Source organism: Olea europaea, unplaced genomic scaffold (assembly GCF_002742605.1).
Source record: "Olea europaea var. sylvestris unplaced genomic scaffold, O_europaea_v1 scaffold737, whole genome shotgun sequence".
NCBI lineage: Eukaryota > Viridiplantae > Streptophyta > Magnoliopsida > Lamiales > Oleaceae > Olea > Olea europaea.
In genome coordinates, this window is record NW_019265774.1 from 18,492 (window position 1) to 33,318 (window position 14,827).

The window sequence follows — 14,827 nt, forward strand, 5'->3', positions numbered from 1 at the left end:
ATGTCTCTGCCTCCTTTGTGTGAAAAGTACAAAAGAAAGTGAAAGGCGCAACACCAAGCATGGAATGGGCCTAGATACTTGATTTGTGCCTTCTCCAAAAATTATGCCATTGGGTCCGGTGTCACCGTCCATTTAACTTTAACTGCGACTACGTGTTTAATACGGTGATTATGAATTCAATTTTAGTAGTAACTCAAGTTTTTGTGTAATTTAGTCGATAGGAAAGAAAATGTCATTTTGTTCTTTGGTAGTTCAAAGTCTATGGAACCGTTTAACAGATTCTACTTCTTGTAAGAGCTTCTTGAGAAAGTTTTTTTAGGTCAGCTCTTCCAAAATCTCTTCTAATCAGATAAAGAACTTCCATATTATAATTCAAACATGTTTAAAAGCAACTTTTATTTTTAAAAAAATCTTGCTAAACAAGCACTATATAGTACTTTTAATTGAGAGTCGGTATAATTTGATTAAATTTAGAGTTGACAGGTCGTGCAAATGGAGATTCCAATACAACAAAACGAATAGCTGGACGGCCCTTTGATGTGTGCCAGTTTGACAATTATTTTCTCTTGTTCTTAAATCCTTCTAGACAAACTCATTCAACTATGAAAAACCAAATTTAAGAACAAATCTTGCAATTAAATTAATAAATCATGCATTATTAATCTTACATGGTCACTATCGAATACATATGATGGGCTGTACCATGTGGGTCTCATCGTCACGAGTGTGCAATTACGTCAATATCCACAATTAATTTAGGACATGAACGACATTAAATAATGAAAGTCAAATCTAATCTAAATACTAATTTGAATTTGTTTAGATAATAACAATAATTTATATGTCCACTTTCATTTTTTGTTGTTTTATATACGTGTGGGAGAGCATATAATATAAAAGATTAGCCGGAGCTCGGTGAAAATGAAATAAATGAATGATTCCAAATGCTGGCAGAGTTCAATAATATTTTTGTTTAATTGTTATATAAGTTATTTAGTTCATAATTCCACTCCATTATTTTCACTTTTATACAAGTTTAACGTCTAATGAATAACAAATGTCACGTGCACGATTCTTAAATTATGTTAACTATAAACAGCATATAACAATACACGATTTTTGAATATTAACATATTTAACCCTTATTTGATTTGAATAAAAATTCAATTTTTAGCAAAACTTGATTAAAAAAAATGATAAAATGTGCACTTCAAGAGTTCGATAAATATTGAGATTTCATGAAACGTGTGAGATAAAAATCAATTTTATAAAGAAATGATGGAATGTATGGCTCAAAAATTGTAGATTTTATAAAAATGTGTAGTTAAAAGTAATTGTTGATTTGAACTTCTATTTTAATTTAACTTTTTAGATGAACGATAGCTTAATTGTAACTACACGTTTAATAAGAATCACAACTTCACGCTTAAATATTTCATCGACTTTTATGAAAATATGCTAAAAAATTGATTTTTATTTAAACCAAACAAGAGCTTAATATATTAAAATATAGTCGAGAATTTATCACAACCTAAGCATAACAATGTAATCATCAACAATCATGCTACATTGCCAAAGTTAGTGACATAATTTCATTTTCAGACAACATTTAGCAAATTCTCATTAAAAATTGCAAAAAAAAACATAAAAATATTCAATCATGGGCTATCATATCAGTATGTGTATTTTTCCTATTCGTTCAGCATTATGCAATTATTAATAGCGAGTTTTACCGCTAAACAAATAACCCGGCGGTCACATTTCCGTGGGAGCAAAATTCAGGATTTGTTCAGCACGGGAGAAATGATAAAGTTAAAGATAATTAAAAAGCAAAAACACACGTTAAATACTTCATGATTTTAATTAAACCTTAATAACAGTAAACAAATGAAAGGGCGAATCAGGGAATGCATGCCGGTCATAAAGCGACAGACGGTCCTGATACAGTGGGCCCCTCTCGAACTAAAATCTCTCTTTCTCAATTATTTTCGTGTCACCTCCTAATTAATCTAACTTTGGCTTTTGTGCACCGGTCCCACTGGACAATTAAAATTTAAAAATGATGAATTTGGAGACCCCCCCTCCCCACCCCCCAATATTATATATAAAATGGGTGGAGAGTCAGTCGGATAAATGACCTGTCAAATTTTTAATAATTGACTGACTAATCCAAATTGATTTTTGTTAGCCATCCAATTTAATCAAACTTGTTTTCAAGCCATAAGTTACGCTCAACAAAGACCCTACAACTTAATTTCCAACACTTGTTGTCATTTTGATTATACCAAACAAACAAGTTACGATGACCCATCCAAATCTCGACAAAATTTTAATTTTTTTTATTCTTTATAATAATTGTAGATAAGTTCTAGAGAGACAACTTTCTGATATTCTTCTTTTCAAAAAAATTCAAAAATTCAAAAAAAAATTTCCTTGTGAAGATTCTTTTAAGGTACATGCATCCCATTTGAGATTTCAGACTCGAAACATGGTATGTCCATAGACCAACGAAAACGTTTAATGAAGATGCCACCTTTCCTTCTCCATTCCGTGACTCACTTCTCATTTTCTTCTCTGCACTCATCTCTCTCTATTATTACTATTATTTTAGGACACAAAATTGATTGATTGATGTTGTAACATTTTACCTCTTCCAACAATTTGACCAAGTTTTGCTTTCAAGTTACATAAATTTTTATACTGTCACTCTTGTCCGATCATTATTAATATTGATAAGCATTTCTAGGAGTGGTCTCGATTTAAATTTTGAAGATAAAAATAATTGTGGATGAGCATGTACAATGATAATCAATAAAGAGAATACATCTTCGATCAAAAAAGGGAGCTAGAAGCATCCCTTCTTTCAAAGAGAGGATAACGAGTTATTCGCATTTCATTTGATGGTTAGAGATAAATTGAAATCTTAGTTCAAATTCTTTTAGATTTTTCGAAAAAAAAAAATAGGAGATGTCTCTCAGTATGTGGATAAAAAATAATCCATCGATACATTTATAAATGGTGTATAAACATTAACCAGACATTAGTTAAACAACTAAGCCCTTATTTTGTGTTTATTTATAGTGCTTGTTTGATATAGATTTTAAGTCAATTAAAATTAATTTTTTGATCATTATTTTATTATTCTAACTGTTATTTTTGAATTCTTCTTTTATAAATAGGATTCACTTTTTTCCTAATAATTAAAAAATTAATTATCAAAATTCTTAACATACAAGCGCATAAATTATTTATAAAAGGTTGAATCAGCTTTTATTTACGGTGAAAAAGTAGAAAAGAAAAAATGAGTATATTGTTGAAGTGCAAGTAAAATCAAATGAAAAGGGAAGAAATTTGTGGCAGTGAAAATGACTTCGCCAGTGCCAAATGCCAATCCACAGACCATCAATCAATTCAAATGGGGGACACAACGCGCACCACCAAATAATTTAATGGCCTAATATTCAACTCCAAATCTAAACAAGTGGCCTGCCCTAACCCTAATTAGCATCACCCCTATTATAAAATTAGTAATAAAACATGTTGCCAACAAACATCATCACAACACCATTATTATAAGCATCTAATCTTGGTACTATGTCGTGCTCTCTCGACAAAGACCATAGATAGAGACACTGACCCCACCCACCCCCTCAACGACGTGAACATTACGCGCAAGCATTAAAAGGCCACCCCCCCACCCCACCAACGCCTACCCATCCGCCGCCGTCGGTTATAGATACAGCAGATAAATACATTTTTTTTCAGCATCAATCAATGAATTATTCAATGCTTTACGTTTCTTAGCTTTGATAATAAATATGTACATTTCTGTTTGTGTTAATTTTAATGTTCTTCTACATGACACCCATCATAGCATTTGATTTTTTTAACACTCTTTCATTTGGCCAAATTTTGAAGAAAAATTTGGGTTTGAACAATTGTACCGTCCTATATGGTGCAAATGTTGAATAAGAAGCCATAATCTCATCGAGAAGCCCACTCTCACCCAATAAGTGAGGCCACCTCAAGAGTCGAGATGAAAAAAGAAAAAAAATCAAGTCCCAAAGTGGGATTACCTCATTGAGTAATGGGAGCTGCCCAATGAGGAGCTGACTCCCCACTTGGCAATCACATCATATAGGATGGTGCGGTTGCCCCACCAAAGTTTTTCTACAAATTTTGGCACATATATGAAAATGTCATCCCTAATGCAAACAATAATGTACATCTAAGATAATTCCTTCGATAACTCTCTTTTCATAAACTAAACATTAAGCCCTTGGCTGATGGTCAATACGTTTTAGATTTACGTACAAAATATTTTACTGTTTGAATGTGAGTTTGAAAATAAATACGTAGAATAAAGAATTTTAAAATAATGATGATAAAAAATACTTGACTAAATAGTGTCGTGTATTACACTTCTGCCCTCTTTTAAGTGATTAACCATTCTTTGGTAAATTTTGTAAATTATTTATAAATTTAATAAACTTATTTCCAACTGCACAATACATATTTTATATACAAATATTATCACTTGTCCATTCATAAATTTGGCAGGACACTCCAAATATCTTTGATTCTCTCTTTATTCTCTACTGTGCGCATATGTGCGGTTTACAATTTCCATTACCTTTCATTTTCAATTTCCCCATTAAAACGCGACAACAGCGCGGACGTCCACGTGTTTGCCTTTACACTCACGTTTTTCACTTTCGTCCCCAAAGTTGACTTCACAGAACCCTACGCGTCTATCAAACACGCTCCTCCATAACCTCATGTGGGTCTACCCAAAACATATTCTGCTAAAATGCGCCGCTATGTGCTAACTTACGTACCCGCCAAAATTCAACACAAAAATCAACAGTTAAGAACACAAGGGAAAATGATCGAACACGTTGAAGGTTAAGATTAATTACAGAGATGAATTAAATGAAAGAAGATAAAGATTTGAACTAATAGTCTAAATCTGTTAAGAGACGTTACTGGATAGGTGATAACTTTTTGCGATTTTTATTGAAATTGCCGAAAAGAGCATCTGAATTTCAGGAAAGCTTAACGTGAACACTAGCGGTTTTGGTGGAGTTACAGATGGGGCAAGTATGGAGGGACGACCCGCACAGAGTGCAGAGACAGAGATGCCTGCACGGCAAAAGCAACACACATGATTCCTCTTTCCCACACCGCCTGCACATCCTGTTCTTGTTACTCACTACAGTGTTGTGCACACTCTTCGTACACGCACCACCACCACCATTGGAATTGTTGACAAATTCACGAGAGGAGCATTCCGGCAATACGAGCCGATCGATTTCGTCGAAGTTGCTGCCGCAGCATGACTGTGCGTCGTCGATCAACGCAGCGGCGGCATCGTCGCCGCAGTGGCGCTGTTGCTGCTCGTCCTTGACTTGAGTGAGGACTTTTTCGAGATGGCATCTCAAGGTCTTCGCTGTGGCTTCATTTGTTTGAGCTAAATCTCGCCATATCTGATTTTCCACGCATAGAGACTTCACTCGCTCTTCTAACGCCCAATTTAATTTCACAATCTTCTCAACTTCTTCCTCTTTGGCTTTCAGTTTTTTCATTATGTTTTCTTCAACTGCCGTCGCTAAACTCTGAGAATATCTCGCTCGCGTACCTTCAATTTCCATCCTCACTTTATCCATCTGATAGAAACCAATATTTTAAGTTAACCAACCAAACAAATTAAAAACGAAAGTGAATATGAACGACGGGATATAATCTTACGTGTTGAGTAATGAAGCGATCGATTTCTGATTGCTGTTGTTGAATCTGAAAGGAGATATCTTCGCCGAGAAAAGTGATGGAACCGCAACAGTGATTTGCATTTTGATTCTGTGAAACGCTAGGGTACGATGAAAGCAGAGGATTGATTGCATCTCTTGAACGCTTTCTAGAAATAGGAACGGCATACGTGAGACCACTGTCCGATTTCATTGTACCAGTCTTCGCCGGAGCCGAATCGCTAATCGCTGAACCATACATAGGAAGCACAGTATGCGTCGCCGTCGTCGTAGCAACCGCTCCGTATGCCAACGGAGTACTGTACATATTTCCGTTGCCTTCAATAGCATTCATCGCCATTTCTCTGGATTCAATCAAAAGCATAAATAATACATCAAGAAAGAAAATGAAAACAGGAAAAAGATATGAATAAAGTGACAGTATTTACCTATTGCTAAGAATCTGTGGAGGAAAAAGAGTGAGATGCCGAGCTTCAACAGCCATCAATATATATGGTGAATTCTTGGTCACTAAGGAGATGTTCCTATATGTCTGATGTATCTGTATCTGTCTTTATATATGTGTATATGATGTAATTGCGTGCTTATCTTTGAAATCTTTGGCTTGGTGGTGGAAAGAACAATGAATTGAAGAGAGGAAAATGGCATTCATGAATGAGAAAATGCAGGCCAAAATGGGTGGGGTTTATTAAGGGTTTGGTTTGGCTTTTAACGATAGAGAGAGAAAAAAGTTGGTGAAAAGATGTTTATTTTAGTATTTAAATGGCTATTAGAAAGAGCGAGAGAGATTTGTTTGTTTGTTTGTTTTGTTTTGTTTTGTTTGTTGGAGTGATGGCGTTGGAGAAGTTATATTCACCCTCAATTTTTTAGTTTTCAATAAATTATATATATATATATATATATATATCCTTGATGACAATTTTATTAAAAAAAAAAAATCCCTTAACAGGCATGAAAGGCGTATTTGCCCGTTTCTTACTCTTTCATGCCTCTCTTATCTTTTTTACACAAGTTTCATGGTTGAGTAGTCATTTCTTCGCACATTGCTTTCATTCATTTTAATGAAATGAACTAATTCTTGTAACTTCTAAAGGTTAAAAATGGAATCACTTCGCCAACTGCCTTTCTTTGGGAGAGTGGCACTTCTAGGACTGGGCAAATCTCCAGAACCAAATCGATCAAATCGAACCTGAATCGAACCCGACGATTCTTGTCAAATTAAATACCCGAACGGGTGTCTGAATTGAGAACCGACGGGTACGATTCAATTCTCGGTTCCAGACCAAGAACCGAAGAAAATTATCTTATTGAGCTTTTGCATGTATAAAATAAAAGTAACTTTTAAATTTAAAACACAATTTTTGACTTTCAAAAACGTTAAAATTACGAATTTTTATATATAAATATAGATAAATATGTCCTTTAAGAGTTTAGCTTGATTGAGGTACCATTCTCCAAAAGGAATGCATTTGGCAAAGTTATTCCATTTATACTTTTAGGAGAAAAAGGATCACATATTTCTCTCGATGTATGTTACAAGAATTTATTCCTCTCATTATTTGTTTTTGACAATTTTTAAGAAAATCAATGTTCAACTCCAATTACCTTTTAATGCACGCTACCATTTATTCTATATAACAATTATTTGATTAATCTATAAGAATCCATCATTCTAACTTTTGTCAAGTGAAATATTGCTTGCTTTTGCATATGCTCCAAGCTTCTCTCTGGCATGGTTATTAAATGTCATGATACCACCAACTAATTCACCCCAAAGAAAAGCATATAGTACTTGCTAGGAAAAGTTAAAAGAATTATTAAAAAGTTGAGATGAAGATCAATGATAATTTTAAATGCATATTTAATGGAATTAACAATTTTAAATAATTTTTCAATCACACATTTTATCAAAATCTACTAAAACATTTTTAAAAGCTTTGTCAGACAACCCTTTAGTAATTTTTTCTGACTAATTATTTTACGTGAAATTAATTCTCGGGCGAAAGCATTGTTAAAAGCAAGGGAAGTTATGAATTTATATGCAAAATTATTTTATTAAAAATATATATATTTCGAAAAAAAAATTTAAAAAGTAATTTTCAAATAAGAATATGTCTATATATCTATAGAGCATATATCTATAACTTCTTTGTTGGTATTCATTGACATCTGAAAAGTATGTTGAATTATGCAGTGAGGCAGTTGTTGTTGGATTGCTGCAACCTTGTTCACGCCCCATGAATTGCGCTGTCACACTTTGGTTTTATCATCATAATGCCAACGACACAAAGCTTGCAAAGGACAAAGGCTCTATACATATATTTAATTGCATCAAATTGGTATTTATTTTTTATTATTCTTAACCCTCATGGCTATGTTATCAATGCTATTTAATTTCAATATAGTTACGATCTCAATTTAGATGACGTTAATGAAATATTAAATAATAGATGAAATTAAATAAATCATTTAATTTCATCTTTCATTCCGTCTAGATTGGAGTTATAATATCAGTGGGGTTGCATAACATTATTCAAACCAAAAATATAACTAATAGTGATCCGATTTTAATAAAGCAAGTTAAAAAAAGAAGTCATCAAGGATACAGATTCGTTATATTTACAGAAAAACTTCGTGTAAACATACAATTAAATGAATTTACGTATTCTACTCATACTATATGAATAGAGTGAGACTTTCACAAAAGTTGTTAAATATCATAATCCCAAATCCTTGCATCTACTATCTAGCAATTCAATTCCAATGGCTATGTGGGAAGAAGATTCCTATTTCCTAAGGCAGATAGATGAGTAGATAAAAGGCAAAGGAAGAAATGAATAGTGGCAGGTAGCGTGGGTGGGTGGGTTCCCCAATGCCAATACCAACACCATTTGGGGAAATTATTCATTCATCTTTCTTTTTCTGTACTCCATTATTGCTTCCATCGACTGCAACTTTTGTTTACCCACCACCAAAAATCTGATGAGCAAAAAAAGTAATTAAAGGCAAAAAAAATAAAGTTGGTAATGGGTCTCATCACAAATGTGAAATCCCTCATTGTATTGAATTATTCTAACAGAGTAATTTAATTCAAAGCATTTAATTATAATTATTCATTTCTCAGCCCATATTGACAGAATCTTTAAATTTATATATGTTGATCAGTGAAGAGTGAGTCTCACAGATTCAAAGATTGATTTTCTCTGTTGAGCAGATGAATGAGATTCCCAATAAAAATGTGGAGTGGGTATCCCATAAATTGACTGAAAATGAATGAGGCCACCGAGTGAAAAACTAATGGTACATATATAATAATCCAGAAATAGAAATGGACGTTGACATCACTGAGCTCCCGTTTCAACATTATTTTGTAAAAATTCATTTCTCTTTACATTAATTTTCAACCCGACATTCTTTCAATAAAATAATTTTATTCATAAATTTAATCTTTTTCATACTTTTTAATTACATATTCTCCAAAAAATCACTATAGCGAACATATTATTTTAAAAAATGGGGCTCAAACCCTAATTGTCCTCGTTTATCTATCTCAATGGTGGTTTTATTAATTTTTTTTTTTTTTTTTTTTTTTTTTTTTTTTTTTTTTTTTTTTTTTTTTTTTTTTTTTTTTTTTTTTTTTTTTTTTTTTTTTTTTTTTTTTTTTTTTTTTTTTTTTTACATCTTGAAACATCATCTATCTTTATTGAATAGGAAGTTGACATTTCAAAGTTAATGTTGTTTGTATTCTACTTTGTTAATATCTTCGAATTTGATAAAAAGATATGATATGTTGAAGTGTTAAAAAATTATTGGACGGACAGTCAAGTAGACATCAAATATCAACTTGAAATTACAAGAATGATGGATAAGCAATAAATAGATCTTCTTAAATGTTGAAATTTTCATCGGGATTTGAAGATTTGCTAATAAAAGTCGTACATGAACTTAAACATGAAGAAAATTGTAAGAAATTAATCTACTTCACGCAATGTGCTAAGCTTTTTAGATGGCACCCAAGTTTAAAAATTTAGGTATAAGCTCAATTGTAAACTACTCATTTGACTTTTTTCCAATCATCGACAATGGTCCCATTTTTTCTCTCAATTTTTACTCACATGTATAACGTTACCGATAAATCTAAATGTATTTTCACCTACTCAAATTAGGTCAAGTTATCATGTCAATATGAAGTTGTCATTCACTCAAACAAAAGAAGTTTCATAGTAATTTGACATTAGAAAAAAAAATCCCAAATTAGATGATTTTCACTTTCTCATAAAAATTAATCATCAATTAACCTTTTAAAAAAATTAAAATTTGAATCTCAAAGCAAGGCGATTTGAAAATAATAATAATAATAATAATAATAATAATAATAATAATAATAATAATAATAATAATAATAATAATAAAAGAAATCTATACAACACACTTTCATAAATTATCTAGCAATAAATATGACGAAGTGCAAAATTGAATTTTTTTGACAATAGAGATATTTGAACTAATATAATCAACACTTGACCAACACAATAATCAAATGAAGACCTTCTAAATAATAAAAATGACAAAGAGGGATTTTATTTTCATTTTAACCTTGGATGACAATGGAACAAGGAATCCTCAACTTATCCGGGAACGAAGCTAAGAAATCCACTCGAATCGAGGAGGGTTTGAGACAGTGATCATGATCCTGTCGCGATCTCCATCCCATTTAAGGTCTTCTAAAAAATAAAAACATAACAAAAGAAAATTCAAAGAGTGCATTATATTTATATTAAATGCATCCTATTCATACATAAAATAAATAAACGAGGGTTAAATAGGGATTAAGCCAGTTCTTGCTTAAGCGAGGATAAAATGACAATGAAACGAGAAAATCCTCGAAGGAGTAGGGATGAAAATTGGATTGCCGTCGCGTTATCATTCCTAAGGGCTAACTCTTTTAAATCCAAATACTTGTATAGTAAATTAATGATAAATTCAAATTTTGGTTATCCGAAAAAAGAAAGCAAGAAGTGGGAGAAAACCTGATTCTTTCACAATAATGGGTGTTGAAAGTAGTTAGTGAGATACGTTGGTTCCATGGGTGGTCAGTGTCAGCCTGGTTGGCTATCATTATTTCTTATATTGGAAACATACCGTACTTTGTACTCACCTCCCTTACCTTTAAATAATTAATATCTTGAACGTTGTGGGTGGGAGTGGGAAACTGCAGCATTCACGGGTTACCGGGTCCCACATCAACCCGAGCCTCGATAAACGAGATCATTTTGTTTTTCAATCATGTTACATATTCAGACTCAAATTTAGATGAGACGTGTGTCAACACATGATTGAACAATTTAAAAAATTAAAACAAAAACACTCAATCATTTTTTAATACATTAGTCTATCTTTTCACTGGTTAAGTGACTTTATTCTTGTTTTTTAGCTATTGAGTAACGATAGATTCAGTTTCGGTCGACTTTAGACGGTTGTTTTAGGCCTCTTGTAATTTGGTTTGACCCACTTTGTTTGGTGGGTCACAGCCCACTTTGGGCTCAGTGTTGGGGTTAACTCACAATTTTACTAAAGTTAAGGGACCAACTAGTGATTTGATTTTAAGGGGCCATGCTAGTCAAACAGATGGAGCTGCCACGTGGGATATGGGCTTAAATTTAATTAAAGGCCCAAAGTGAATTCATGTGGAGTAACTACGTGAAAGAAATTGGAGAAGTGAGATAGGGGCCTAGAAGAAGGATTCAAGTGGGAGAACTATTAAGGAAAACATAATTGAATTAGTTTTGTCAATTTTCTGCGAGTATCCATCAATATATTGATTAAGGGCACGAGTAGGAGTTTTTCTTTCCACCTCTCTTTTAGTCGTTTTGGAGTGAGAATACTTATAAGAGGTTAAAAAAGTTGATGTATGTTAGGCACCGTTTGATTGTGTTTCAATTTCATGGAAAATGGAATTCCAATTCCACGTTTCCTTTTTTGTTGTTTGATAGGTTTTATTTTCCTTAGAATTCAAATTCTTTGTTTGTGTTGGAATCTGAAATTCTTGAAGTCACGGTGAGAATTGGAATTCTCAGTTACCGTAGCATTTTTTTTTTCGATTTTTATTTTTTTTATTTTTTATTTTTTTGTAATGGAAACAAATTCAAAGAATTATTGTAAAAAAAAATATTTCATTTTAATTGACAATTTCTGTATAAAACAAAGTCAAACGAACACCAAAAAATAGATAATTTCTTGAATTATTATTATTATTATTATTATTATTATTATTATTATTATTATTATTATTATTATTATTTTTGCAACGGAAACAAATTTCATCTCCAATACTAGTAAATTATATCCCTTTAATTGACAAATTTCATGTAAAACAAAGTCAAAGGAACACCAAAAAATCTTTTATTCCAACATTTTCCATGTAAAAAATTATACCAATCAAACACAATAATTTACAATTCTCAGGAAAACAATTTTTAGGCAATTCAATTTCCTAGATTTCGTTTTCTAGACAATTCAATTTCAGTTTTGCAATCAAACGGGCGTTTGATTGCACACATTTTCATGGAAAAAGTGTTTTTTCCACATAATTTCCTACTTTTGTCTTGTTTGATTGACAATTTATTTCAAGGAAAATATTTTCCTTGTTTTGGTCACATGACCACATTTTCCTTGAGGGAAGGTGGATTTTATTTTCCATGAAATTTAACCCTTCTAAAAATTCTAGTTGGTAACCAACCACGTAAATCTCTCTCTCTCAACTCTACCCACCCACGTCCAAATCGCTACCTCTCTCTCTCACATCGATTCTCAGCCAGCAAGTCGTCTCTCGTCCATTCAACCGAGCAACCAGCGTCTCTCACATCCGTTCAACCGAAGCACGAAGAAGAAATCGACCGATCGTGTTTGAAGAAATCGACGAGACGGTAACTGCATAGATTCAGGTTACTCTCACAATATTTGATTTCTATATGTGTAATTCTTAATTAAACTGATTACAAAGCGAACACGGGTTTTTTGGAATTTGTCTTTGTTTTTTTGATTTTGAGATTCCACGTGATTGTATGCGAACTCGGATTCCAGAATTTTTCTCCTCTTTAATGACCCCCAATTCTATTTCTGTGATGGGCTCTACAAGGTGGAGGTGAAGGTGGAAAGAAATTGGGTCTGCAAGGTGGAGGTGGAGCTGGAAAGAAATTGGGTTCGGGTTCTACAAGGTGTAGGTGGAGGTGGAATCTTGCAATTTTGCTGGCATATGTATCATTTAAGATTTCCCAGAGTTATGAAATCTTTGTCTTTATCTATACTTGCATTCGAAGACCTTGAATGAATTATGCTTTCAATGGTTGAGTTTCTTGATTAATTCTATTGTAGATATATCATTTTTGGCTGTGGAAGTGGAGGCAGTTTGGGAATATCAAAAGAAGACATCCCTGGTATGAAGTTATGAGGAAGGAAATTCACATGATTGTTAACACTAAATAAGCTTTGATGAGGGTTTACCTGTCAAATAACCAACGCATTGCAAAATGGTAGATCAAATCAAAGGATAGATCACTATTAACTCATTGATCGCATTGGGTCTGCTGGGTTTGTATGGTAGGTTGCTGCTTACTCATTAAGAAAGTAGCACAATTTAGAAAACTTAGTTTATGCTGATTAAGTTGTTAAACATGTAGGTTTAGGATACGGGAAGCAAAGATGAACCATTATTACATAGTGATGCAGAAAGTGATGATTGTGAGTTATAAGAATGTATAGTTAATTCTATTGGAGATATATCATTTTTGGTGGTTTTTACTATATCATTTTTGCTTTTTTAATATATGTTTTTTGCTGGTTTTTACTGTATTACATTCGAAGAGTAACTGGAATCCAGTGGTATTTATATCGATGGTTTTGAGGGTAACATCAATTGAATAGTTCCTCACACATGTTAGTAGAATCTCAGAAATTGGTTGAGATTTCTTTGCTAGAGTAGTGTTTGGATTTTCAATAAGATAATTGCAATAAGTTATCACTGTTTGCCTAATATAGCACTTGGATCCTGACTTCAATTATGTTGGTATTAGGGTCAGCATTTTGACTATTTTGTAGCAATTTCATTTTTTCTGCTGTTTTCTATCTATTAGAACCATTTATCCTTCATGTTACTTGCATTTGAGGCTGCTTTCTTGGGTATCTTCGTAGGAAAAAGATTTTCATAAAAGGAATCTCTTTTTACTTGTTACCATATTTGATGAAATTTAAGTAAAATTTGTCTCAAATTCATTACCAAATTTTCATTTTTGGACAACACTTCAGAGTTAAAGATTCTGATGCACATTATATGTCTGTAGATGTCTTTTGGTATAGATTTTACGCATTCAACAGGGCAAAAAATTAAGTGTCCTGGTCAACCACCTCCAAGATTGAATCATCAACTGTTTAAATTATTATTAGGTTTTTCAAATGGCTAACTGGTTGGTTCGCTTGGGCCATATTCTAGCAAATTCTTTCGATGATTTATTTCAATTTAATTACTGGACTGCCAGAACCAAATGAAAGTTTTGATCTTGACCAGTACTAAAGGTGGTCTTTCCAATAGTTGTTTGATATTGCCTCTGATAATGGCAATGAAGGCAGTTCCTTCTAGTATTTGGAGAAAAAGGGTCTTTTGGGAACTTCATTTCTCTAGATCTGGCAGCATTGGTTGTTCGTAAATTTAGGGAAATGTTTGAGTTTTCAATCGCGCCCTCACATCCTACTAGTAGGAATTTGTTCTTTAGTCTAGTAATGCTAGAATTTGTTCTTTAGTCTAGTAATGCTGGAATTTTATTTATTCCAATCTATCTCTATGAAAATTTTTCCTTTATATATCGTATCTACAAGTGACATTGTGATTAATTCGTTTCAGAATGTGTTAATCGTTTATTTGAAATACCATAAAGTTTTTTATTTTTATTTTTTCACTATCCAGGAAATAGAAACAAATTCAAGAAACTAAACCCAGTTAGCGTTTTAATTGGCTTGGGTACGTGTATCTACGGATATATTACCAATATAATGCACAATAAATTAAC

At 32.6% G+C, this 14,827-nt stretch overlaps 1 protein-coding gene across 1 annotated transcript; it reads right to left on the bottom strand.

The window, feature by feature from the left end:
* Positions 1-4,870: 4,870 nt before the first annotated feature.
* Positions 4,871-6,497, bottom strand: LOC111390985 (probable BOI-related E3 ubiquitin-protein ligase 2). Its single transcript, XM_023016116.1, has 3 exons — positions 6,194-6,497; positions 5,749-6,109; positions 4,871-5,666 (listed from the first exon to the last, which is right to left on the bottom strand). The coding sequence occupies exons 1-3, from the start codon at positions 6,247-6,249 to the stop codon at positions 5,046-5,048; spliced, it is 1,038 nt and encodes a 345-aa protein (XP_022871884.1). The 5' UTR covers positions 6,250-6,497; the 3' UTR covers positions 4,871-5,045.
* Between the last annotated feature and the right edge of the window lie 8,330 nt (positions 6,498-14,827).